The 20160-nt window shown below is 46.5% G+C and overlaps 1 protein-coding gene across 1 annotated transcript in view; it reads left to right on the top strand.

Annotated features, from left to right (window-relative positions):
• cadm1b (cell adhesion molecule 1b) overlaps positions 1 to 20160 on the top strand; it is a 69100-nt gene that overhangs the window by 37869 nt on the left and 11071 nt on the right. Inside the window, exons 2-8 of the mRNA XM_084674564.1 lie at positions 8908 to 8943; positions 11834 to 11980; positions 14624 to 14776; positions 15532 to 15669; positions 17963 to 18121; positions 18912 to 19008; positions 19345 to 19517. Coding sequence (XP_084530690.1) covers positions 8908 to 8943; positions 11834 to 11980; positions 14624 to 14776; positions 15532 to 15669; positions 17963 to 18121; positions 18912 to 19008; positions 19345 to 19517 — 903 coding nt within the window. The remainder of the gene's footprint in view (positions 1 to 8907; positions 8944 to 11833; positions 11981 to 14623; positions 14777 to 15531; positions 15670 to 17962; positions 18122 to 18911; positions 19009 to 19344; positions 19518 to 20160) is intronic.

The following is a 20160-nucleotide window of genomic DNA, read 5'->3' as shown; positions in this document are numbered from 1 at the left end:
ATGGTGTGTGGTTTGGCTGCAGCCATGTTTATATATATATATATATATATATATATATATATATATAAACATATAAACATATATATATATATATACATATTGGAGAAGCACAACAGCAGTTGTAATGGTCTGTTCCTGTGGAGGACCAACTGGCAGGCAGGTAATGATCAAAGACTACGTTTCCTGTGCTTCATGTTGGCCTTCTGTGCTTTATAATGGGCTCAGTCCACAGGCAGTGCTAACTCATCACATGCACACAGAGCTTCAAACACACACACACAAAGCAGACTACACTCACACACACTGGAATAGCACACACTCACATACATACTGTTCAATCTGGTGTCTCTATCTTGAAGACACTCTGTACTGTCGCAGCTGAGCCGTTGACAAGCTAATGCTGTCATTTGATATTTTTCAAGGCACTTCAGTAGCTTTTTGCCTCCATGAAGTTCGACAGTTATGACACAGTTATGACAGTTATGACACAGTTATGACAGTTATGACACAGTTATGACACAGTTATGACACAGTTATGACACAGTTATGACACCGTTTCTTACATTATTGAAGTGTTAGGGGGAGATATCATTGCAATAATGTTTTAATAAACATATTTAAATAGCATCGAATTTTAGGTACAAGCAAGTAGAATCATCATTTACTTTGATATATGACATACTGTACATAGTGTAGGCCTAGGAAAACACACACTCACTCGCTTGTTTATTTTTTGAAATTGTGATTGGGCAGGGAAACAGCACGATGAGTCGTTACAGTTTGAATTAACTGCATGAAGACCAACATCATAATTAAACATACTCACTTGACACACACCACCCACAAACATCCCACATCTTCTCTTACTGAGCCCCATGTTGGACACACGCTCAATAAACCACAGTGCTCTTACCACAGGCCTGCTTTTTTCGCTCCATCTCAACCTCTCTCGTGTCATTTGTAGCACATCCCACACCATAAAATATCAATCTGGGCATGGGACTGAAGAGTTATAGTCACCCAATTTCTCTTTCTCCATCTGTCTCTCTCTCTCTTTCTCTCTCCCCTCTCTCTCTCTCTCTCTCTCTCTCTCTCTCTCTCTCTCTCTCTGTGTCTCTCTCTCGGTATCTGAACACACCTATTTCTAACTCAGGTGTCAGACCAATCAGGGAAATATCACCTTCAATCTTGTCTCTGCTGTTGCAAATGGAGTCCACAGTGGAGAGTCTGGCCTGTGCTTTGCTCTGCCCTCCTCTGGGCCACACAGTATAGCACATTCTGTTTAACAAATTGAGTCCAGTCTGTACAAAGCTGAAATTGCCTAAATGTAATGTTGGTAATGGTTATGTGTGTATTGGAAATTAGTTTTGATGTTGATGATTGTACTGTGTTACAAATTCTCTTCACCGGGAAGATTATACACTGCAGGGCCGCAGGAAGGTTGTCTTAGTGAACTGTATTTCTACGCTCTGTTCCAAATAAACTAGTTGTGTGTGTGTGTGTGTGTATGTATGTGTGTATGTATGTGTGTGTGTGTGTTTGTGTGTGTGCCTCTCTAGGCTAGTCCCCACATGCGCTGTGGGTAAATTGCTGATTGGCAGACGACTCGTGAGCTAGATGTAGTCAACATCAGGACCAAATTAACAAGCAATTAACCATCGTTCAGGTGATTACCCGGCCAATCAAATGAAACCTACTCAATGCAGGTAGTGGGAGCATAAAAAGCTGATTTAATCGCTCAACAGCAATACTCCTCGAATGACTGACTCCTTACACTCGGATTTAACCTGGTGTTTTAATTTAATGCTTACAGAAATAAAAAATAAAAAAACCAATTCCATCTTAAAAACCTTTGTTTCGTTATTTCAGGATCACATCTAAACATATTCAAACAACATTTATATCCACTGCAACTAATTCCAGTCTTCATTATAAAATGTGTTTTTAAACTGTAGGGGGTACAACTACATCATGAAAGCCAGCGTTTTAGCTGGTTTCCATTCCAAGTTGATAAATCCTGATATTGTTTTATCAGTAAAGCCATTCACAACAGGAAATACAGCATACGTTAATTTTGATGTGTGGTCTTTGTTTGTCTGGATAACATAAAGTGTCCAGTATCATAAGCTCAGCTCAGCCCTCAGATTCAGGGAGGGCCTGTCTGTCAGGGAACCTCTGGCTGACCCTGTGCTGCCGATCCCCGGCTCTGGCACAGGAGAAACACGGAAATGAGGAGTGAGGCCGCCGTAGTTGTTTCCACGTCAACGTCAAATGATTGATAGTCATTTGTTTTGGCCTTTTAATACAACATAAACTAGGCGGCCGTTTATCACCAGGGCGAGGGGGTTTCCAGGGTGTCTCTGCAAAGCTCACTAAAAATAATTCATTTTCACAGAAGCAGGGGACGAGCCAGGCACTAATATTAAATATTCATGTGGTCCAGTCTAAATGATGTGGCCATTGGCACACAGTTAGTGAAGCCTCTGTATGGAAGGAAGGAAATGTCAAGCTGTGAATAAATGAAGGCAGTGAAGTCGTATATTACCCTGCCATTGGGAATTTACTGGAGTTGCTATTCGGTGTGGTCACTTTGAATAGATCTCATTTATAATCAATAGACAGTAAAACACCATAATCCATAATGCCACGTCTGCATGAACCAGACATGGGCAGCCTTCATCAGCTCTCCTTGTAACTCTTATTCATACAGCATACCACATGACCAGGTCTGAAGACCACATACGGTCCACTTCATAATCTCTTCCTCAATATAGTCAAGGGCTGCTTACCTCCTTCCTGTCAATACTGCCACATTGTGATTGGCTGTGCCCACATCAGGTCAATATGAAATCACATTCCAACGTGCCTACCTCATGTGTGTTATAATAGATAATGTGTTTACCGTGAGGGAACCTGGCTACGCATCAACTCAGAGTGCACTATAGTCTGCTGGATTGGACATTGTAAGTACCTGACTGTGCAGTGTGTGTATATTCTATGTATTGTAAATGCAGCCCTAGTATGTACACAGCAGGGTTGAGGCAAACAACGTAGCCATCAACATAATTCACAAATATAAATCCATTGGACATAAAATACTATTTTAGTGAGGAACACTGTGTCTCATGTAAATGACGAGCTGGAAGATAGCCTGGTATTGACTGCTGCTTGTAATGGTATGCATTTTTAGGCACACACACCCACACCCACATAGACACACATACTCTCTCTCTCTCTCTCTCTCTTTCTCTCTCTCTCTCTCTCTCTCTCTCTCTCTCTCTCTCTCTCTCTCTCTCTCTCTCTCAATATCTGACTAATGGGGCCGAGGGGTGGAAATGGTTCCATCAAGGAACACATGCTCACTTGTCGATGTACGCACACGCACATGCGAGCGCGCCCACACACACACACACACACCTGATTGATAGCTGTGATTTGACTGAGGAAAGGGAATAGGAAATTGAAAAATGGTGAGGGAAGATTGGAAACAGTGCGCTGATTATAAACTCTGGAAGGAAACAAAAGGCCCTTCCACTTCTCGCACAGCGCCACACAAGCTGGCAGCAGGTGTGTGGGACAGGTGTCTGATTGAGGCCCACAAAAGACATTACAACTACAAACAAATGGATGTATTTAGCGTCCCTCGATGCAGTTAGCATTTTTAGGCTGATGGATGTGATTATGAGAAAAATGAGAAGCAGACAGGCGAACGGGAGAGGGGGGGACTTGGAGAGAGAGAGAGAGAGAGAGAGAGAGAGAGAGAGAGAGAGAGAGAGAGAGAGAGAGAGAGGGAGAGAGAGACAGAGAGACAGAGAGACAGAGAGACAGAGAGAAGAGGAGGGGCACAGGTGCTGGAGAGAGTGGGGGCAGGGAAGCAGTTATGTTATTGTTGTGATAAAAAGAATCCATCTGTAGAATTAATGATATGCCTTCAACAAGGTCACCATTCAGGGCCCTCCTGTAGGGGGGCGGTATTTATGTATCTGTCATTTTGTAATAGAGATTCTATGCTGGAGGCGGGTGCTAGCGTGAGCTTAGGAGAGGACCAGACAATTGGAGACATCATAGTGCCATAAAAGAGTGTATTGCAAAAACGGCTATTTTGAATAATTACCCCAAATTCATCGCTTCTGACATGGCCGCAAACTTTCTCCAACTGTTGTGCTGGTGTTTTGTACAGAGGCATGTGGTTGTTTTTCATAAACATCCACATGCATCATGCCTGAAGCAGAGCTTTTGTATTCTTGGAGAGTCCAGACAGTGAGTGGTGGTGCAGCAGCTGGTTCTTGACCCCTTCGGCAGCCTCTCTTACCCCCTGACCTGCTCCTCTCGTCTAGGCTGGCGGTAAGGATGACAGGCCTGGAACCAGCTCCTCGCCATGTCCTAATTATCCCCAACCACACACACACGGGCGCGCACACACTGGCACGTATATGCACACAAACACTGACACACACACGGACAAGCTGTCACACACACACATCCAATACACACACACGTACAGACACACACTTTGTTATACACACACGCACAAACATACACACACACACACACAGTCTTGCCGTTCCCCTCGGTGGCGCTTGTGTGTGTCCTGGCGAGCCATCACAGCGCAGGTGAAAGAGAACAATCTTCCCCCGAATGAACAAAGAGAGCCCCTGATCACTGGGTAAGAATGTGGAACCCTTGATTTGAAAGGAGGGTAATATGATCAGAGCCGTGCAGCATATAGACTCTGGGGTATGAGAGCGCTCCCGTGACATTAGCGCCGGAGACGGCTTGATGTACTTAGAGCCAAACGGTGCTCAGTGTTGGGCTCTGTGTGGCGTAAGCAGAGGTTGTAGTGGAACAGACCCCCAGGGTCAAATGTGAAGACTCTATGGAAGAAATTTAGATTTCCTGTGTGCTTACATTATTCACTAATCAAGAGAACTAGTCATTGGATACTAGTTAGTATGTTCTCATGTAAGCTTGCTATTAATATGAGTAGATTGTGTCTGTGTCAGGGTTAATAGATGTTCGAGATCAGGAGAAAGTACTGGCTAAATGTTCCTTGTCATGACTACAAGGAGAGCTCCAACTATGAACTCTCTAGTCTGAGTGGTCATGTGTTGGGAGCTGTGAATCTCTTTCTCTGAGACTGTTGTAACGTCATTTCTTCCTGACTGTCACTATCTATGTTTACATTCTTGTGCCCTATAAAAGATGGTCCTCCGGCTTTCAGAGCGGAGATAGACATGATTGAGACCTAAACCTGGTGTTGTGTTGTCATTTATTGTCAGAGGTCTGGTTTTCTCTGCCAATCTGCAGATTGATAAATACGTATTAAAATCCAGAACTCAACTGAACTTAGTCAGTCCGTTTATGAAGAGACGGACAAAACACTTTCTTCATCAACTCCCAAGAGGCAAAGGTTTTCTGCGAATCTCCAGTTTCTGCAGGGTTTGGTATGGATTTGTTACGGCGTCATATCTGACGTAGGGGAAGTATTTTTGTTTGTTGACCTTACCTTCATTTCATCACAGATGGAGTGGCTAGTCTTAATACATCAAGTTCATTGCAAAAAGCCTTGAATAACTCATTGCTTTGATTTCTTAGATGAAATAATGTTGATTCATGAGTTACCATTTGAATGTGTCAAATACTGCACTGGCAAGAGTGTTAACTGGAGTGTCACAACAAGATGTTCTTTGTGTTTTAATTCATCAATACGTGACTCGGGGAGAAAACTGTCTTTAAGAGCTTTTCTGTTTATCTAAAGATGACGTACTTGCGCTTCTCATAAAATCAGAGAACGTGACATGTCTGCAGAGCACAGAATATACCTCGCATTTTTTGGTGTACTTACCGGCTTCGAGTCACGAGGCCCCCTCGCTAATTGGTCCTTGATTTCTCGGAACTTGCTGCGTGGAACCGTGGGAGTGAAGGAGCACTGGGGTTAGGGACCATCGGAGACAGGGAGGGAGGAAGAGCTGTTGACCCCCTGTCGTTGACTCCTCAGCACCACTAAGACGTGAGCAGCGCAAAACACACTCACAACCTGAATCACTGCGATAACCCTCTGGTTGCCAGAAGTGTCTGGTATTTCGATACGTTTGCACCCAGGGGTGTTGAGAAGTCACGTGTTATTATTCAAAGCCATGCAGGCAAGCCTAGACATGGTGTGTGCTTGTGTTTCCATCAATACAGTGCAGATAAACCCCCTCTTTCCATCGGAAAACTGTTTAAGAAGGGATATGACCAAATCTCGGTCTTTAGAACAGTGTATTGGGCAAACAGCCCGTGGATGTATTCCAATGGTATTCCTGGGTAAGACTACTTGATTAACATTTTTCTGTCTGCCAGGGGGAGGAATTAGACAGAGCACTCCCTGGAGTGATACAGGTAATGGTTTTCAGAGATAATCCTGAGAAAAGCAGATACGTGGATTACTCTGTCTGGGAAACTGGGGAGGGGTCAGGGCAGGTTTGATGGGGGGGTGTAAGTGGGGGGATCACTGTTGAACTGGAGGAGCTCTCTCGTGTGACGGCCATGTTAAGGTGCTGCGCCATTGTGCTGCGCCATGGTATCCTGTGAAATCTGAGAGAGGAGGAGATGGAGGATATAGTGTCTGTATGATCTTTATTCTGCTGGAGTTTGTTCAAGATATAAATGTGATCATTCCTTGAATCCATCCGCTTAAATCTATTACCGAATAACGGAAATATAAGCACATACTGAAAGATGAACTATAACAGGTTCACGCAAGTGCCTCTTAATATCGAGTACCTTCATTCTGTGTGGTTGCCTGTTGGTGAACGGGGCTTAAACCATTTGATCGCTTCCTGTTCAGAATGGAGTCTACAGTGGCCGCTCTCTGTTTCTGGGGCCCACACAGCAAGCCACAACTTTACCATCAGATTTTCTTGAAGAAAAACGTCTGCTTCCCTCTCCACAATCTTTTAATTAAATGAAGGCACAGTGGGTTACACACACGCACGCACACACCCGTACACTCACACACACACATACTCACACTCTCTCTCACACACACACACATGCACACTCACACACACACACTGGCCAACCTGCCACTGAGAGTCCCTGGGTCCCCCAGCATGCCAGCATCCTCCTCTGCTGGGTCCTCACACACAGAGACAGCCGCACTTGGCTGACACGAGATAAGCTCCCGATCACGGCTAGAAGGATGGAGGAAAATGTTTCTCCTCAAAGGAAAACGGCAAATTTAAAAGACACCATGCCGGCTGAGAGAGGATATGTTACCTTTTCCCCCACTGTTTTGACTCTGCGGCAGAGGGAGGCAGCCCCACAGATTCTGTCTCCAGAGATCTGCGTCTGACTTGCCGACTGGAGCGTTTTGGAGTGGGTCCAACAGCCAGAGCGTCAACACATGAGCTGGGAGATAGTTAGCAAATTCTTACGCCAATTACACTCTCCGTCATTCATTTTTCCACAACTTATCAGACGTTTGCATTGACTGCCTGCCGCGCCTTTGCTCACCATGAGGCTGGGGGGGGGGGGGGGTGATCAGATCACAGGGGGGAGGAGTGGCGGAGGACAGAGAGGAGGTGAAGCCTGGATGGGAGAGGAAAACTGGAGGCCAGGGGGGAGTATGAGGCTGGGGTGTGAGAGGAGAGGGTGAGGCAAGGACAGGCTTTGTTTGGAGGACGTTTGCCTTGCCTGGCCTCCGCCCGCGTGATTGACAGATCGGCACGACAACCACACTCGCACGGATGGCATCACGCGCGTCCCCCCCAGAAATCTGTCCATCAGTGCTGTCTAAGCAGAGCGACAGCCATGACATGTAATCACAGACGCAGTAGCACCTCATAACTCCTGCCTAATGGGCTGCAGGTACAGGGCAGAGCCGGGCAGAGCCAGGGACCAGAGACTCGACCAGCTGCTATTTATAGACCTGTCTGAGGCCCCCAGCAGCAGGGAGAGAACAGTGCCATGGGGTTAGAAAAGACACGGGGCTGTATATCACTGTTCCCTCTGATACAGCCCTGACATGGTCACAGGGACACCCCCTTCTTATGGATTCCTATGAATCTGAACTGGGGGTTCCTTAACGAGTGGGGTGGACTGTGGAGATGACACTGACGGTAATAAATGGTCGGTAGACCGCATTCTGTGTGATTATTTATTGTAGTATTTTACAGGTGGCTTTATCTTTAGTATGTGTGTTTTGTCCCCTGTGGCAGCTGCTGACATGTTGAGAGTGTTAACAGGGAGATAACAAGGGCATGTATCATTGCCTCTGTCCCTTATTAAGACAACCACAAATAATCCAATGCTCAGAGCACTGTGTAACGGCATGTTGTTTTTTTCTGTGATGCAACCCTGTGGTAATTTGCACTGGAATTAGAATGCAGTTCTTGCTCATGTGAATGACAGGGTGTAGGTAGTTGTAGACTCCCCAGGGGCAGGGTTCTGGGCAGTGCTGTCGGGGTCTTGGGAACATGCCAGTCTCCCATGCCTGGTGGATGAGATGCCAGTCTCGGATGGGTACTTCTGTGAACCAGGGGCCTCCCAGGGGGGCTGCGGGGCAGTGGCCCCCCTGACCAAGAGCAGCCTGGAATCTCAAACAGAGTCGAGGACAGAAAGCAAACTGCAAATGGGGCTGCCTCGCCTGCTGGACTGTCAATATCTCCAACTTTGAGCGGTGTTGGTGTCACAGTCGGGGCTTGTCTTTTCCTTTTGTGACAAGGTTTTAAAGCGACACATTTCCAAACACTGTGTTCTTAGAGAACTTAGTGAACATTTAACATGGATACAATGTCTAACGTTGGTCAAAGTCCTTTATGTTCCCCTGATTGCAAATATTTTTCACTGTCATTTGACCAAAGATATGTTGACGTTATGCTTACAATTTCTTGTTTTCTCCTTTTTCTCTCCACATTTCCTTAGTCACCGGTGCAACAGGATCTGCTGAAATCATGTCAGGTACATTTTCCTGTCCTTTCTTTGGTCACTATTTCTGTTATTGTTGATTACTGTCAAATGATGTTTGTGTTGGCATGCTGTGAAATGTGTTCAGGGTGTTTCCTTTACTGTAGTGCAGTGGACACAACGCCACACCACTCGTACAGTAACAGGGTAAAGCACCTTGAACCAGCTTTACTGTGGGGAAACAATTCGAGACATTTTTCAGAGCTGGGTCTTGTCACGAGAACTCATCTATGGAGATGACAAAACATATGAGATGAATGTGACTGCAACATGTAATTCCTGCGCCCCCCCTTAGGCATCCAGACCTTGAAAACAGTGTAGTGCAGATTAAACCCAGTGACACTGGCTTCTTACTCACACAGAAGTGTCCTTGAAACAGCTTCCCCTCATAGTGAAAACCCCATAATGAGTGAACAGCCAACAGGGAGGGCTGCTCGATGCCCAGTGAATGGGAGAGAGTTAGACAGAGACAGTTTCATTGTTAATGACTGTCTACTTGTCCTGGTGCCTGGTTGAAAGGACAGGGCTGCTCTAGACAGCTGTGACTCAGGGAAGGGGAACGATCGCCGGCTCGTCGGGCTGTCCTGCTTTCGCTGGTTCTTTCATGTCTTTTGATGTGAAAACAAGAGGGAGAAGTTCAAAGAGTTGAGGAATTTGATTCAAAAGGTGCCCTTCCAAAGTTGAACAGAGGAACTAAAGAATTAGCTGAAATGTTTCTCAATATCAACTCTTTTTTTGCCGCCGCTGCCGCCGCCGTACCGGCAGCATGCGTCGCTGATGAGGGTCTCATGTCCAACACATGCCTCTACACCCCCTTAGAAAGCACACCGACCTTTGAAGGCCTGTAATTAATTCCCTTTGACGGTGTCATTCAGTATGTTCTGATGCAGGAACAGGAGGGCAGCCATGTGTGGAAATCCTGGCACTTAGCTGTCTCAGACAGCTGCTAGGATGAGTGTGAATCTATCAACCAGTCATCTGTGCCCTGCTCTGCCCACTCTCAGTGCCCCACCCACCCACCCCAACACCCACCACCCGGAATTAATGACTCCTCATTTGCACCCAATCATGACCAGGATGCTCAGGCAATTGAAATGTTTACTACAATCGTACAAACCCTCCATGTACCACAAAGTGGTCTGTTTTTGCTTTGATGGGATTGCTAATCACAGCGACGTTATTTATGTGTGTTTTGAATTGGAGATGAGCCTAGCTGGGGAGGTTGGAAGGGGTCCAACCCGGCTTGGGGCAGCCGAAACCTTATGGAGAGGCACCCTCCTTTCCTCTCTGTCCAAGTGCTTGAGAGCTCAGTAACCTTGCTTTGAGGATCCTCTGGCGTTGGCGTTTGGACTGCCAAATATGTTCGTTTAAAACCAATTAAATAAAGCAGACATAAAAACATTGCCGCAATTCCTGGCTCCTCTCCTGTGTTGGACTGAGATTCCTCAGTCCAACACTCTCCATTTGTAACATTACACGTGCCAGTTGAGCACACTTAATAAAAATACTTTTGATTGGGGGCTAATGACCCAAGTCATGTACCAATGTTTCTTCCTATACTTCTGAATATTTAATCACATAGTACGCTATCCTTCTTTCCTTTGCTTTACCTTCAAATAGACGCCTTACCAGAGATAAAACAATATGTTCTTTCGTCATAAATGGCCTATTTAGTAAAGTGTGGACACTGGCAAATACCAGGGTCCATTTTCACCTATTACCCCCTGTGTTTGATGTCTCAATATCTATGGCCAGCTGCAGTGCACAGTGAAATGAAGTGTTCATCGCTGCAGACAGGTCTGCGATGTGTTTTCTCCTCAGGAGGTTAATTTCCTATTGCTCGCTGCTTTCACCCAGCTCATTTGAATCATGTTAGTTTGGCTGTCTGTTCCCATTATCACTATCGGAAAATGCAGGTGCTCTTTTCCCACTTTGTAAATGTCAGAACGGTGTCTGACAACTCAGGCATGCAAATGTGCTTTTGATGTTTCCTTCGGAGTGTGGATGCGTCTTGTTTCTCTGCAGGTGCGAGTCCAAGGCATTTAAAAGCATCCTCCATTCTTCATACCTTTTTGGACAGGCATATATAGCACAAGGTGACTTTTGCTCCCCCTCCCCCTCCTTCACCCAGAAATACACAAGAAAACCTTTTTTTCCACTGAAAACCAAATGGATGAACTGTCCAGTGTGTAATAATGAGGACTGCTACATAGAACAACATTGCAGAGACTCTGGACACCGGTGTGACCGTCCTAGGCCACTGGCTTTCTCTGTTCCTGACACACCTTTGCTTTCTTTCTAAAAAAGGGTAGAAAAACACAGCTCACAGAGCTTTCTCTATCTGCCTGTCACTCGACCCCAGCACACACACAGACACACACCGAAAGTTAAACAGTGTTGCCAAAGCAATTTACAGCTAAGGGAGAAAAAATACAATTATAAATATATTGACATGAAAGAGAGACTAGATGCTCTCCATCTCTCTCTCTCTCTCTCTCTCTCTCTCTCTCTCTCTCTCTCTCTCTCTCTCTCTCTCTCTGTCTGTGAGCAGTAGTGCTTACAGGCCATCTGGCACAGACTCCAAGGGCCAGTCTAAGCTGGGGGATCGATACTGCCAAACAGAGCACAGGCCCCTTATATTAGAGGGATTAGAGATGTGTCCTCAGCAACAGTCAACCTAGCTATGTCTTTAGGGGTGATCTCATTGGTGGGATTGCTGTGGCCTCATGTCTTGTGTCTTTGTATGGGGACGACTTAATTTGTGTTTGTTCTCTTGGAACGATGTGTCACTCTGTACGGGTAGCGGAATCGCTCAGCTCACTGCGAGGTCACAGGTAATGTCCTGTAATGCCGACCCTCCCATTTGTCTTTTTCCCCTCTGCAGTTGAAGGGCAGAATCTCGGTACAGACAACGTGTCCGTGGTCGAGGGAGAGACGGCGACCATCAGCTGCAGAGTGAAGAACAACGACGACTCGGTCATCCAGCTCCTCAACCCCAACCGACAGACCATCTACTTCCGCGATGTCAGACGTAAGGACGGCCGCACTGGACTCGCTGCATTCCTTCGCCACATCCTCAACCACCTCAGGACACACCTAGAGTATCTCACAGACAGCAGCCAGCTCGGCCACGGCTCCCTACCATGTAGCCGTCACATGACAGGGTCTCCTACAGTAAAGAAATTGCTCTGGTTTTGACAGTGATGATGGCACATTACAAGGAGCCCTTGAGGATGGGGGTTCGTGTGTCAAGGTTGAGATTTTGTGCCTGTGTGTGTGTGTGTGAATAGGATACCTTGAATCCTGAATTGTTGAGAGGTTTGTATGGGTCGGTGTGACGTCTGGATGGTATGCAGTGGATGGATGAAAAACATTTTCACTGTCCTTGGTTTAGATTAGAAATATGTTGAGAGTATGGCTTCTCATACAGAAGTTTCCACTACAAATTTTCATATGCAATTCAAGCCAGGATTCAAGGTGAGCACTACATTGTATAAACTACTACTTTCCAAATCTCTTTTCAAGAGTTGAGAGTGTAAACTCTATTTTCTTCTTGGCAGACAGTGTTATAAAAGGCTGGGCGCACATCTTAGTCGTGTTTGTGTTCCTAATGTAATGTGTGTGTTTACCAGTAATGTACAGAATGTCCCAGAAGAGACATTTCGAAATCACGGAAGTCTCCTAGCTACTGACCTGAATAGAAAAACAACAAATGAGTCAGTAACAGCTAACTTCTTAAGGCCTCCATCACCATTGCTGGATGTGCATGTGGCCTGAGTGTTACCACAGCCCTGAAGCCATAACTCAACAAGATCAGCGAGGCCTCCACTCTCCGTCACGTTCCTCCTCACGTTCCGTTTAAACATTCAGCTTCTTTCTGCCCTTCCACAGAGATCAGCGTCGGTGCACAGGGCAGGCGGTGATGAAGGGCTGGAGCTTTACAGCCTGGTGGGGTTGTGGTGGTTGTTGGGTTGGGCCAGAGCCGGTTTCAGATTTATGTCTTGGCTCCCTGATCATATCTGGTGACTCCTGCAGATGCCTGCTGGCTGATAATTGCCCCTGCAGAGTGGCCTGGTAGACCCCACAGCATTGCTATTCTGGGCTCAGTTCCAGGAGGGTTGCTGCTGCAAGCAGCCCCCACCACTTCCCCCACCACACACACAACCACCCCCCCCCCCCCAGTCTGGTGTCATCGTTACCTTTTACCAGGACCTTGTTCAGCACTGTAAAGGACTCATCTGTGGAGAATAACGACAGTTAGCGGCACACAGCCAAAAATGTTTACATTTAGCAGACGCACTTATCCAGAGCAACTTACAGCAAGTAAGGACATTCTCCCCGAGGCAAGTGTCTTGCCTAAGGACACAACATCATGTGCATGTGCGTCATATGCCCGGCCGGGAATCGAACTGGCAACCTTCAGATTACTAGCCCGATGCTCTACCCGCTCAGCCACCTGACTCCCACCTGTAAAACACGACGACACATCCAGGAAACAGCACTCATGTTTACCGCGTCTCAGTGTGTGCTGTAAAGTCGCTCTCACGACACACCAAACTGCACTGTCATCCTCCATTGCATTTGTAGTGTATTCATGTCATAAATCCAATGTTAAGACCTCATTAATCGCACATTACTTATTCACTGTAGTTCTTCACTTTGACAGTGCAGGAATGCAAACTGTATATTTTCTAGCTCAGTACCTTGCTGCCATAGACTGATGTAAGCGCCTGTCTCTGTATAAACTGATTCATGTCAACGAGATTTAATGCCTGCGGAACGAGAGGTTTCCCTTCCTCCTAAGCCCTTTGACTCTCCGAACATGCCAGTCTCATCATAGCTCTTTGAGGAGGGACCTCCAAAGGGCTCGTCACGTCACAAGGCAGGATTGGGAATGAGGACTCATATTGACGAGGCTCACAGGCCTCAGTAATGATCAAGATGCTGAGTTGAGCCTTGGCAGGAGAACATCCCATGTTTTAAAGATGGGTTGAGTTCAGTTCCTGAGCCATCTCTACCATTAAGGCAGACCTGGTACTGTACACAACTAGCATTCGTTTCCATCTTGGGGCTATCTATGTAAAACACGGCTTGTTCTTTGAAAACTACTCAGAAACGAGTTTGTTAGAAACTGTAGCCTGACCACAGCCAGACTGAACCCATGCAGTCCCTTTTTTCTATTCGGGTACCTTTGATGGAATATAGCACTTATTTTCTTTGCTCCACTTCAGGGTTGTGATTTAATTTATTATGTATGTTTCAGCCTTTTTTCCTGGAAGCTTGATGCGTTCATCCATGACCAGGAGACTTCCTAGCTTGTTAGCAGTCCTCATGAACAGTCCTCACACTTTGCAGTACAGCTCTGTGGACTGTAAAGCTGTTTTATACGTCATCCTGGATGTACTATATTGAAACTCACTTCTCTTTACTTTCACTTCAGATGAAATTCCTTCTAGCGTCAGTCGCTCTCCCAGTCGCTCGTTCTCTCTCTGACTATTCATCACTCTCACCTTCTCTCTTTCAATCTCACTCACTGACACACACGCTTTTGCCTCTTTCCCCCTTTTATTTCAATTCTGGTTCCGTCCCTCTCTCATCCTCTTTGACCCTCTCAGGGTCTCATGTTTGCATGTCTCTATTCCATATCCTGACTGTCTCCTGTGTACCTCCCCAGCCCTGAAGGACAGCCGGTTCCAGTTGGTCAACTTCTCAGACAATGAGTTGCGGGTGTCTCTGTCCAACGTGTCACTCTCAGACGAAGGACGCTACGTTTGCCAGCTTTACACAGATCCACCCCAAGAAGCCTACGCTGACATCACTGTGCTGGGTATATATCACACACACACACACCATATTATAGTATCGAAGTTTCCTATAAGGTATTCTATCCATGTTGAATGGTATACTTTCTGTTCCCATGTTCCACGGTCCTCCAGTCAAATGTTCAGTCATAAACCGTGGATATCAAATGTACATTTATTTTGCTTGATTGATTTGCTTGATTGCTCTTTGATCCTGTTATATTTAGCCTGAAACAAAACAAAATGTCAACCAATTAGGCTCTCTCGGAGCTCAGCATCTTAATAAAAAGGAACAGATGCATGTAGGGATAGCAGCGAGTGTCTTAGACTGGGTGGTTGTTGGCAGCTGTGTTGACTCTTGGTGACTGTTAACTTGGCTGCTCCAATTGGTTCCCTATAGAGACTCAGCTGTGATCCGCAGTGGTGCTTTGGTGTGAAATTACTGTCATAGAGTAGCTTTATTGTACATGCAGACATCCTGCAGGATTAAAAGGGGTTTGAGTACATATTAAAGTGAGCACTCCAGATACAGAATTGAAATCTAGCACCAGAATATCTGGTATTTAAAAGCTCTTCAAAAAATATCCAACTGAGTTTCTCTTCGAGTGTCTCAAGTTCAGCCATTCACAGCTTAATGATTGATTCAACTGAATAGATTGGGTCTGGTGCAGGACCTGTTATTGTTGGGTTGTGTAACGTGTGTGTGTGTATGGGGGGGATGTGTGTGTGTGTTCTTGTATCTGTGTGTGGGTGTGTGTGCGTGTCTGTGGCCGGGTGCCAGTTCCACCAGGCCTCCCTATGATCGAGTCCAGGGAGGAGGTGGTCAGTGAGGGAAACGAGACGGAGCTCACCTGCACAGCCATGGACGGCAAGCCGGCGCCCACCATCAGATGGATGAAGGGGGAGCAGGACTTGACAGGTCAGTGGAATAACAACCTCCACCCCGCTCCCTCACACTCCTCGGCCCCCCAGACCGGCTCATGCAGCCCTCTGTCCCTGTGAAGCCTGTCGATGTGTCTCCTACCCGCAGCACATCCACCCCGAGGCCCTCCATGCAGGATTTCACTTCATTAGGATGTGAGACCGCAGGACATGCCAGGAACAGCGTCACCCACCCACATGGCTGTAATCATTTGTTTCATTTCTCGGTGACAGAGCAGTAATACCGAAGACAGTTGCAGTGCAGGGAGGATAATACAGGGGGCTCTTTTGGTATTAACTGCTACCTACCCACTCAGTAAAGACGGCTGCGGTTGAGATGCACCTAGAGCATCCCAGAGTGTGTGTACATGTGCGTGTGTGTAGGGTACTTTGTGAGTGCTGTGCAGGGCACTGTGTGTTCTGCACATGGAGCATATTGATATGTGTATGCGCTGTGTGGTGTGTGTATGCTGTACAATTTGCAATATCGTCTCAGCAATGATATCTGATGTACATCCAGTGACTCTCTCAGTCGGTTATCCTTCATTCAACAGACAGTTAACCAGTGCCCCTGGAGAGTATAGTTATATATGTCAATGTCAGCTAGATTCCAGCACATTTTTTGCCTTTTATCAAAGGTGTTCATCAAAGTGGAGAGCATGCTTAAGCTGTCCATCAATTTGAGCTAGGAAGTAATCAAATGATGTGCTCCTCATGCTTAGTGCTAATGCGATATTTTCTTTAGGCCTGCAATAAATGTTTGAATGCATTTATTGACTTTTGTCTCTGCGTTGGAGTGCCTGAGGCCAGCTCTGGGCTGTACGGGAGGGGAAGGCAGTGTTGTGTGGTACACCCCCTCACCGCCTGCCTGTCCTCACACAAACTCATCATTTATTCAACTTGTGCTTATTGTACAGCAAGAGGCAAATTTATTTCACTCGTTTCATATTTACACAAGGGTGGATTTCTTTCTGGCCTGTTGTCAAATTATATAGGCGTTAGAATGGAGGGGATTCAGTTGGCTTGTTGGGCAGCTAAAATATTTAGACTGAGGGAATCTAAGCTGATACCTTCTGCGGCTCCGGCGTTGCCGAAGTGGAAGTCAATTTCAGTTTATGAGATGTTGAGTTGGGGGGGGGGGGGGAGGGGGGGGGGAGGGAGGTGGGGCAGATGGGTTGAGTGCTGGCTGGTTAGATCAGGGACAGGCCACCAAGTTGAGCCGGGCTAATCTGGGCTGGCAGGAGAGACACAGGCTCAGACACACAGTCACGTCCTCCAGCACCTCTGGACACACTGCTCTCTCCTCATGATTGCAGGAGATAAGGTATTAATTAGCTCAGAAGCACATGGTCACATAACAGCATGTGCGCTGGAAAAATTATGAATAATGACTTAAAAAACAACAACATTAGAACACCCAGAGGATGGAGATCTTGGCCAGATGCCTGGATTCATGCTGACCCGACATGGGGTGTCGGATGTTGAAGGAAGCACGTACGTGTTTGTGTGTGTAGACGTGTGTGGGCAAACAGTATTTGTGTACCGGTGTGTCCTGGGGTTAATAACTATACATTGGGCTGTGTGTGTGTGTGTGTGTGTGTGTGTGTGTGTGTGTGTGGTGGTCAGTGTGTGTAGAGGCATCATAGTATTGCCCTCCCTGTGCCCTGCCTGTCTCCCCTGTGACTTGCAGAGATGGAAGTGTGCTGTGGGTCAGAGAGGGCTTGTAATTATTTCCTCACTTCATTAACTGCAAGTAAACCATCACACTCAGCACTGCGCCTAACGCGCTGCCCCTGTGGCATTGTAATGCTCTCTAAATGAATGCCCCTCTGACAGCCAGAAGCCTGGCGGGCAGCAGATTACTGCAGGGTTAGCCCAAATGCCGCTCAGCCCCCGGCTGTACAACACAGGCTCATCCTGGATCTGCCATAACCAACCCGCATACTCTGCGCTGCTCAGCGTCCAGGATTGAATGCTAATATGACTATGTATTCATATGGATATGAATGAGTCAGGCCAAAGCACGACGTCTTGCTAATATGTATTGTATGCGGTCCGGCATGATTATGTTATTGGATAAGGCTACATAAATAATGTATGTACTCTCTGTCCGTCTTTCGGTCTGTCTGTCCGTCTTTTTCTGTCCACCTCTGTCCATCTTTCTCTGTCTGTCCGTCTGTCTGTCTGTGCACCTGTCTGTCTGTCTGTCTGTCTGTCTGTGCACCTGTCTGTCTGTCTGTCTGTCTGTCTGTGCACCTGTCTGTCTGTTCATCTGTCTGTCTGTGCACCAGGCGAGGCCGAGGTGGAAGAGACCTATAACAAGATGTTCACCGTCAGCAGTCGTGTGAGCTTTACCGTGGCCAAGGAGGATGACGGGGAGCCGGTGAGCTGCATCATAGAGCACCCGGCCGTGAAGGACCTCAGAGCTCAGAGACACCTGGAAGTCATGTGTGAGTTACCCGGCCAGAAGCAAAACACACCTGGCCAGGAAGTGGATTGTCGCTAACTCGTCTGACAGAAGGGACCTATGAATGAGCCCCAAGAGAGCAGTCATCCTCTAATTAGACAGCGTGCTGTCTGTGGTCTTACAAACGCTGGAGAATAACTCCAATGAGATACTGTACCATCACCTCAAGGGAACAAGTACATTATGCTCTTGTGTCAGATATGATTTGCTGTCCTTCAAATGGTGTATTGATTAAAGAAGTGAAACGAGAAGACTTACACTGTGTTGAACGCCACAGAAAAGGTTGAAGTACCATTTTTCTGTCTAGAATACTAATTTATTCAGAAAGCTGAGTGCCTTTGTCTGACCTTTCTTGGTAAAAGACAGAAGAAGCTCAACTGGAACCGCTTGACATTTTGGCAGTCTTTGGCTAACATTGATAAAAGAAAAAAAATCTACTGAAGTTAGATAGACCAGGGTGCCGGGGAACCTGAGTCTTGTCCCATGCATGTGTCAGAAATACCCACCCTGCTTAAGTAACTAGACTGAAATGCCCTGGTCTCATTCATGCTTTACTGTAAAATAATGCCACAAACAATGAAGCACTGGCACCAGACAGTAGCATTGTATCTCCAGAGCTTGTCTGGCTTTATTACAGTAAGTCACATCAAAACTGGAAGGAAGTTCCATTCCTAGCAGTCTTGAGTCATTTTTGTATCTTTTTGCAGTCGTAATAATTACAGTAACAGCATTTAGCATAACTTTTCAAACTTCTGTCTCTTCATTGCTTTCAGATAAACCGGAAGTCAAGATAGTTGTGGAATTTCCGGAGGGTTTAACGCGAGAGGGAGACAATCTAGAACTGTCATGCATAGCAGAGGGCAAACCACAGTGAGTATTCCTTCAGGTGCTTCATTTGGATTCCAGTTCCGCCCTATCCTTGGCTCCAACTGTCAGAAGACAGAAACATGGCGGCTTCAGCCCACCCTATATCCCCTTTCTGCCAGTCCCAGCACTCCCATAACCTTTCCATTTCGGTGTAGCATTTAAATGTTAGCAGTTGTTAGCGTGTTGTGTTTAAAGTGCATCATTAGGCCTGGACCTGCCAATGGCTGTCCTGAACAGATCTGCCAGCTCTGACCTTTAAACCCATATTCCTGCTATTGACGGACACGCGTGACTGATGCGTCTGGTATTTGTCGCCCCCCCCCCCCCACCCGCTCCTAGCCCTCATCAGATCAGCTGGCTGAGAGTAGACGATGATGTGCCTTCGCACGCCGTCATCACAGGCTCTGACCTCTTCATCGAAAACCTCAATAAATCCTACAACGGCACATACCGCTGTGTGGCCGCCAACACTGTGGGGGAGGCCTACGATGACTACATCCTCTTTGTATACGGTAGGTACTGGCACCACAAGAATTTCCTTGTACGGACGAACTTTGTTAAACCGTATACAGACAATAAATATCTTGAATCTTGAACCATGGCAACTGTCACTAAGCCATCCAACGGAAGGTTGGACTGTGCGTTCATGTAGAACGTTACAGTAAGACATGCATATGCATGCATGACACGTGATGATAATGGAGTGCTAAAAGTAAAGGTCCTAAGAGAAAAGGTTAGCCGCAAGAGCTGAGCTCAGACAAACATCCATGTCTGTCTGCTGACTAACAGACTTCTGGGGTTCCACTTCTGGCTACCTTGACACTGTAGTACGTGATAGATAACTCTGACTAACGTTGATCTCCAACCAGATCAAGCTGCCTTACATCTGATGTGTGTGACTGTCTATGTGACGTATATCTATGTAAGTGTGTGACTGGGATAGTGCTGACACTGCCACTATGAGGGTGGCCATCATCGTGGCCTGCCAGACTGCTAGGCGGATGGTGGCATTAGTTTGCCCCTCATGGGATTCCAAAACAAATGACACGGCTGTGGGACAGCACTGTTCAGACTCTTCAGCCTGTCATTCCTTTACTAAAACTCTTAACTGGGGTAACTTGCGCTGTCATCCATCAAGCGGATGTTTCTCTCGTT

The sequence above is a fragment of the Hypomesus nipponensis genome, chromosome 15 (genome assembly GCF_054491055.1).
Source record: "Hypomesus nipponensis isolate SF chromosome 15, ASM5449105v1, whole genome shotgun sequence".
NCBI classification, from domain to species: Eukaryota; Metazoa; Chordata; class Actinopteri; order Osmeriformes; family Osmeridae; genus Hypomesus; species Hypomesus nipponensis.
This window is presented reverse-complemented; position numbering and strand designations above follow the sequence as displayed.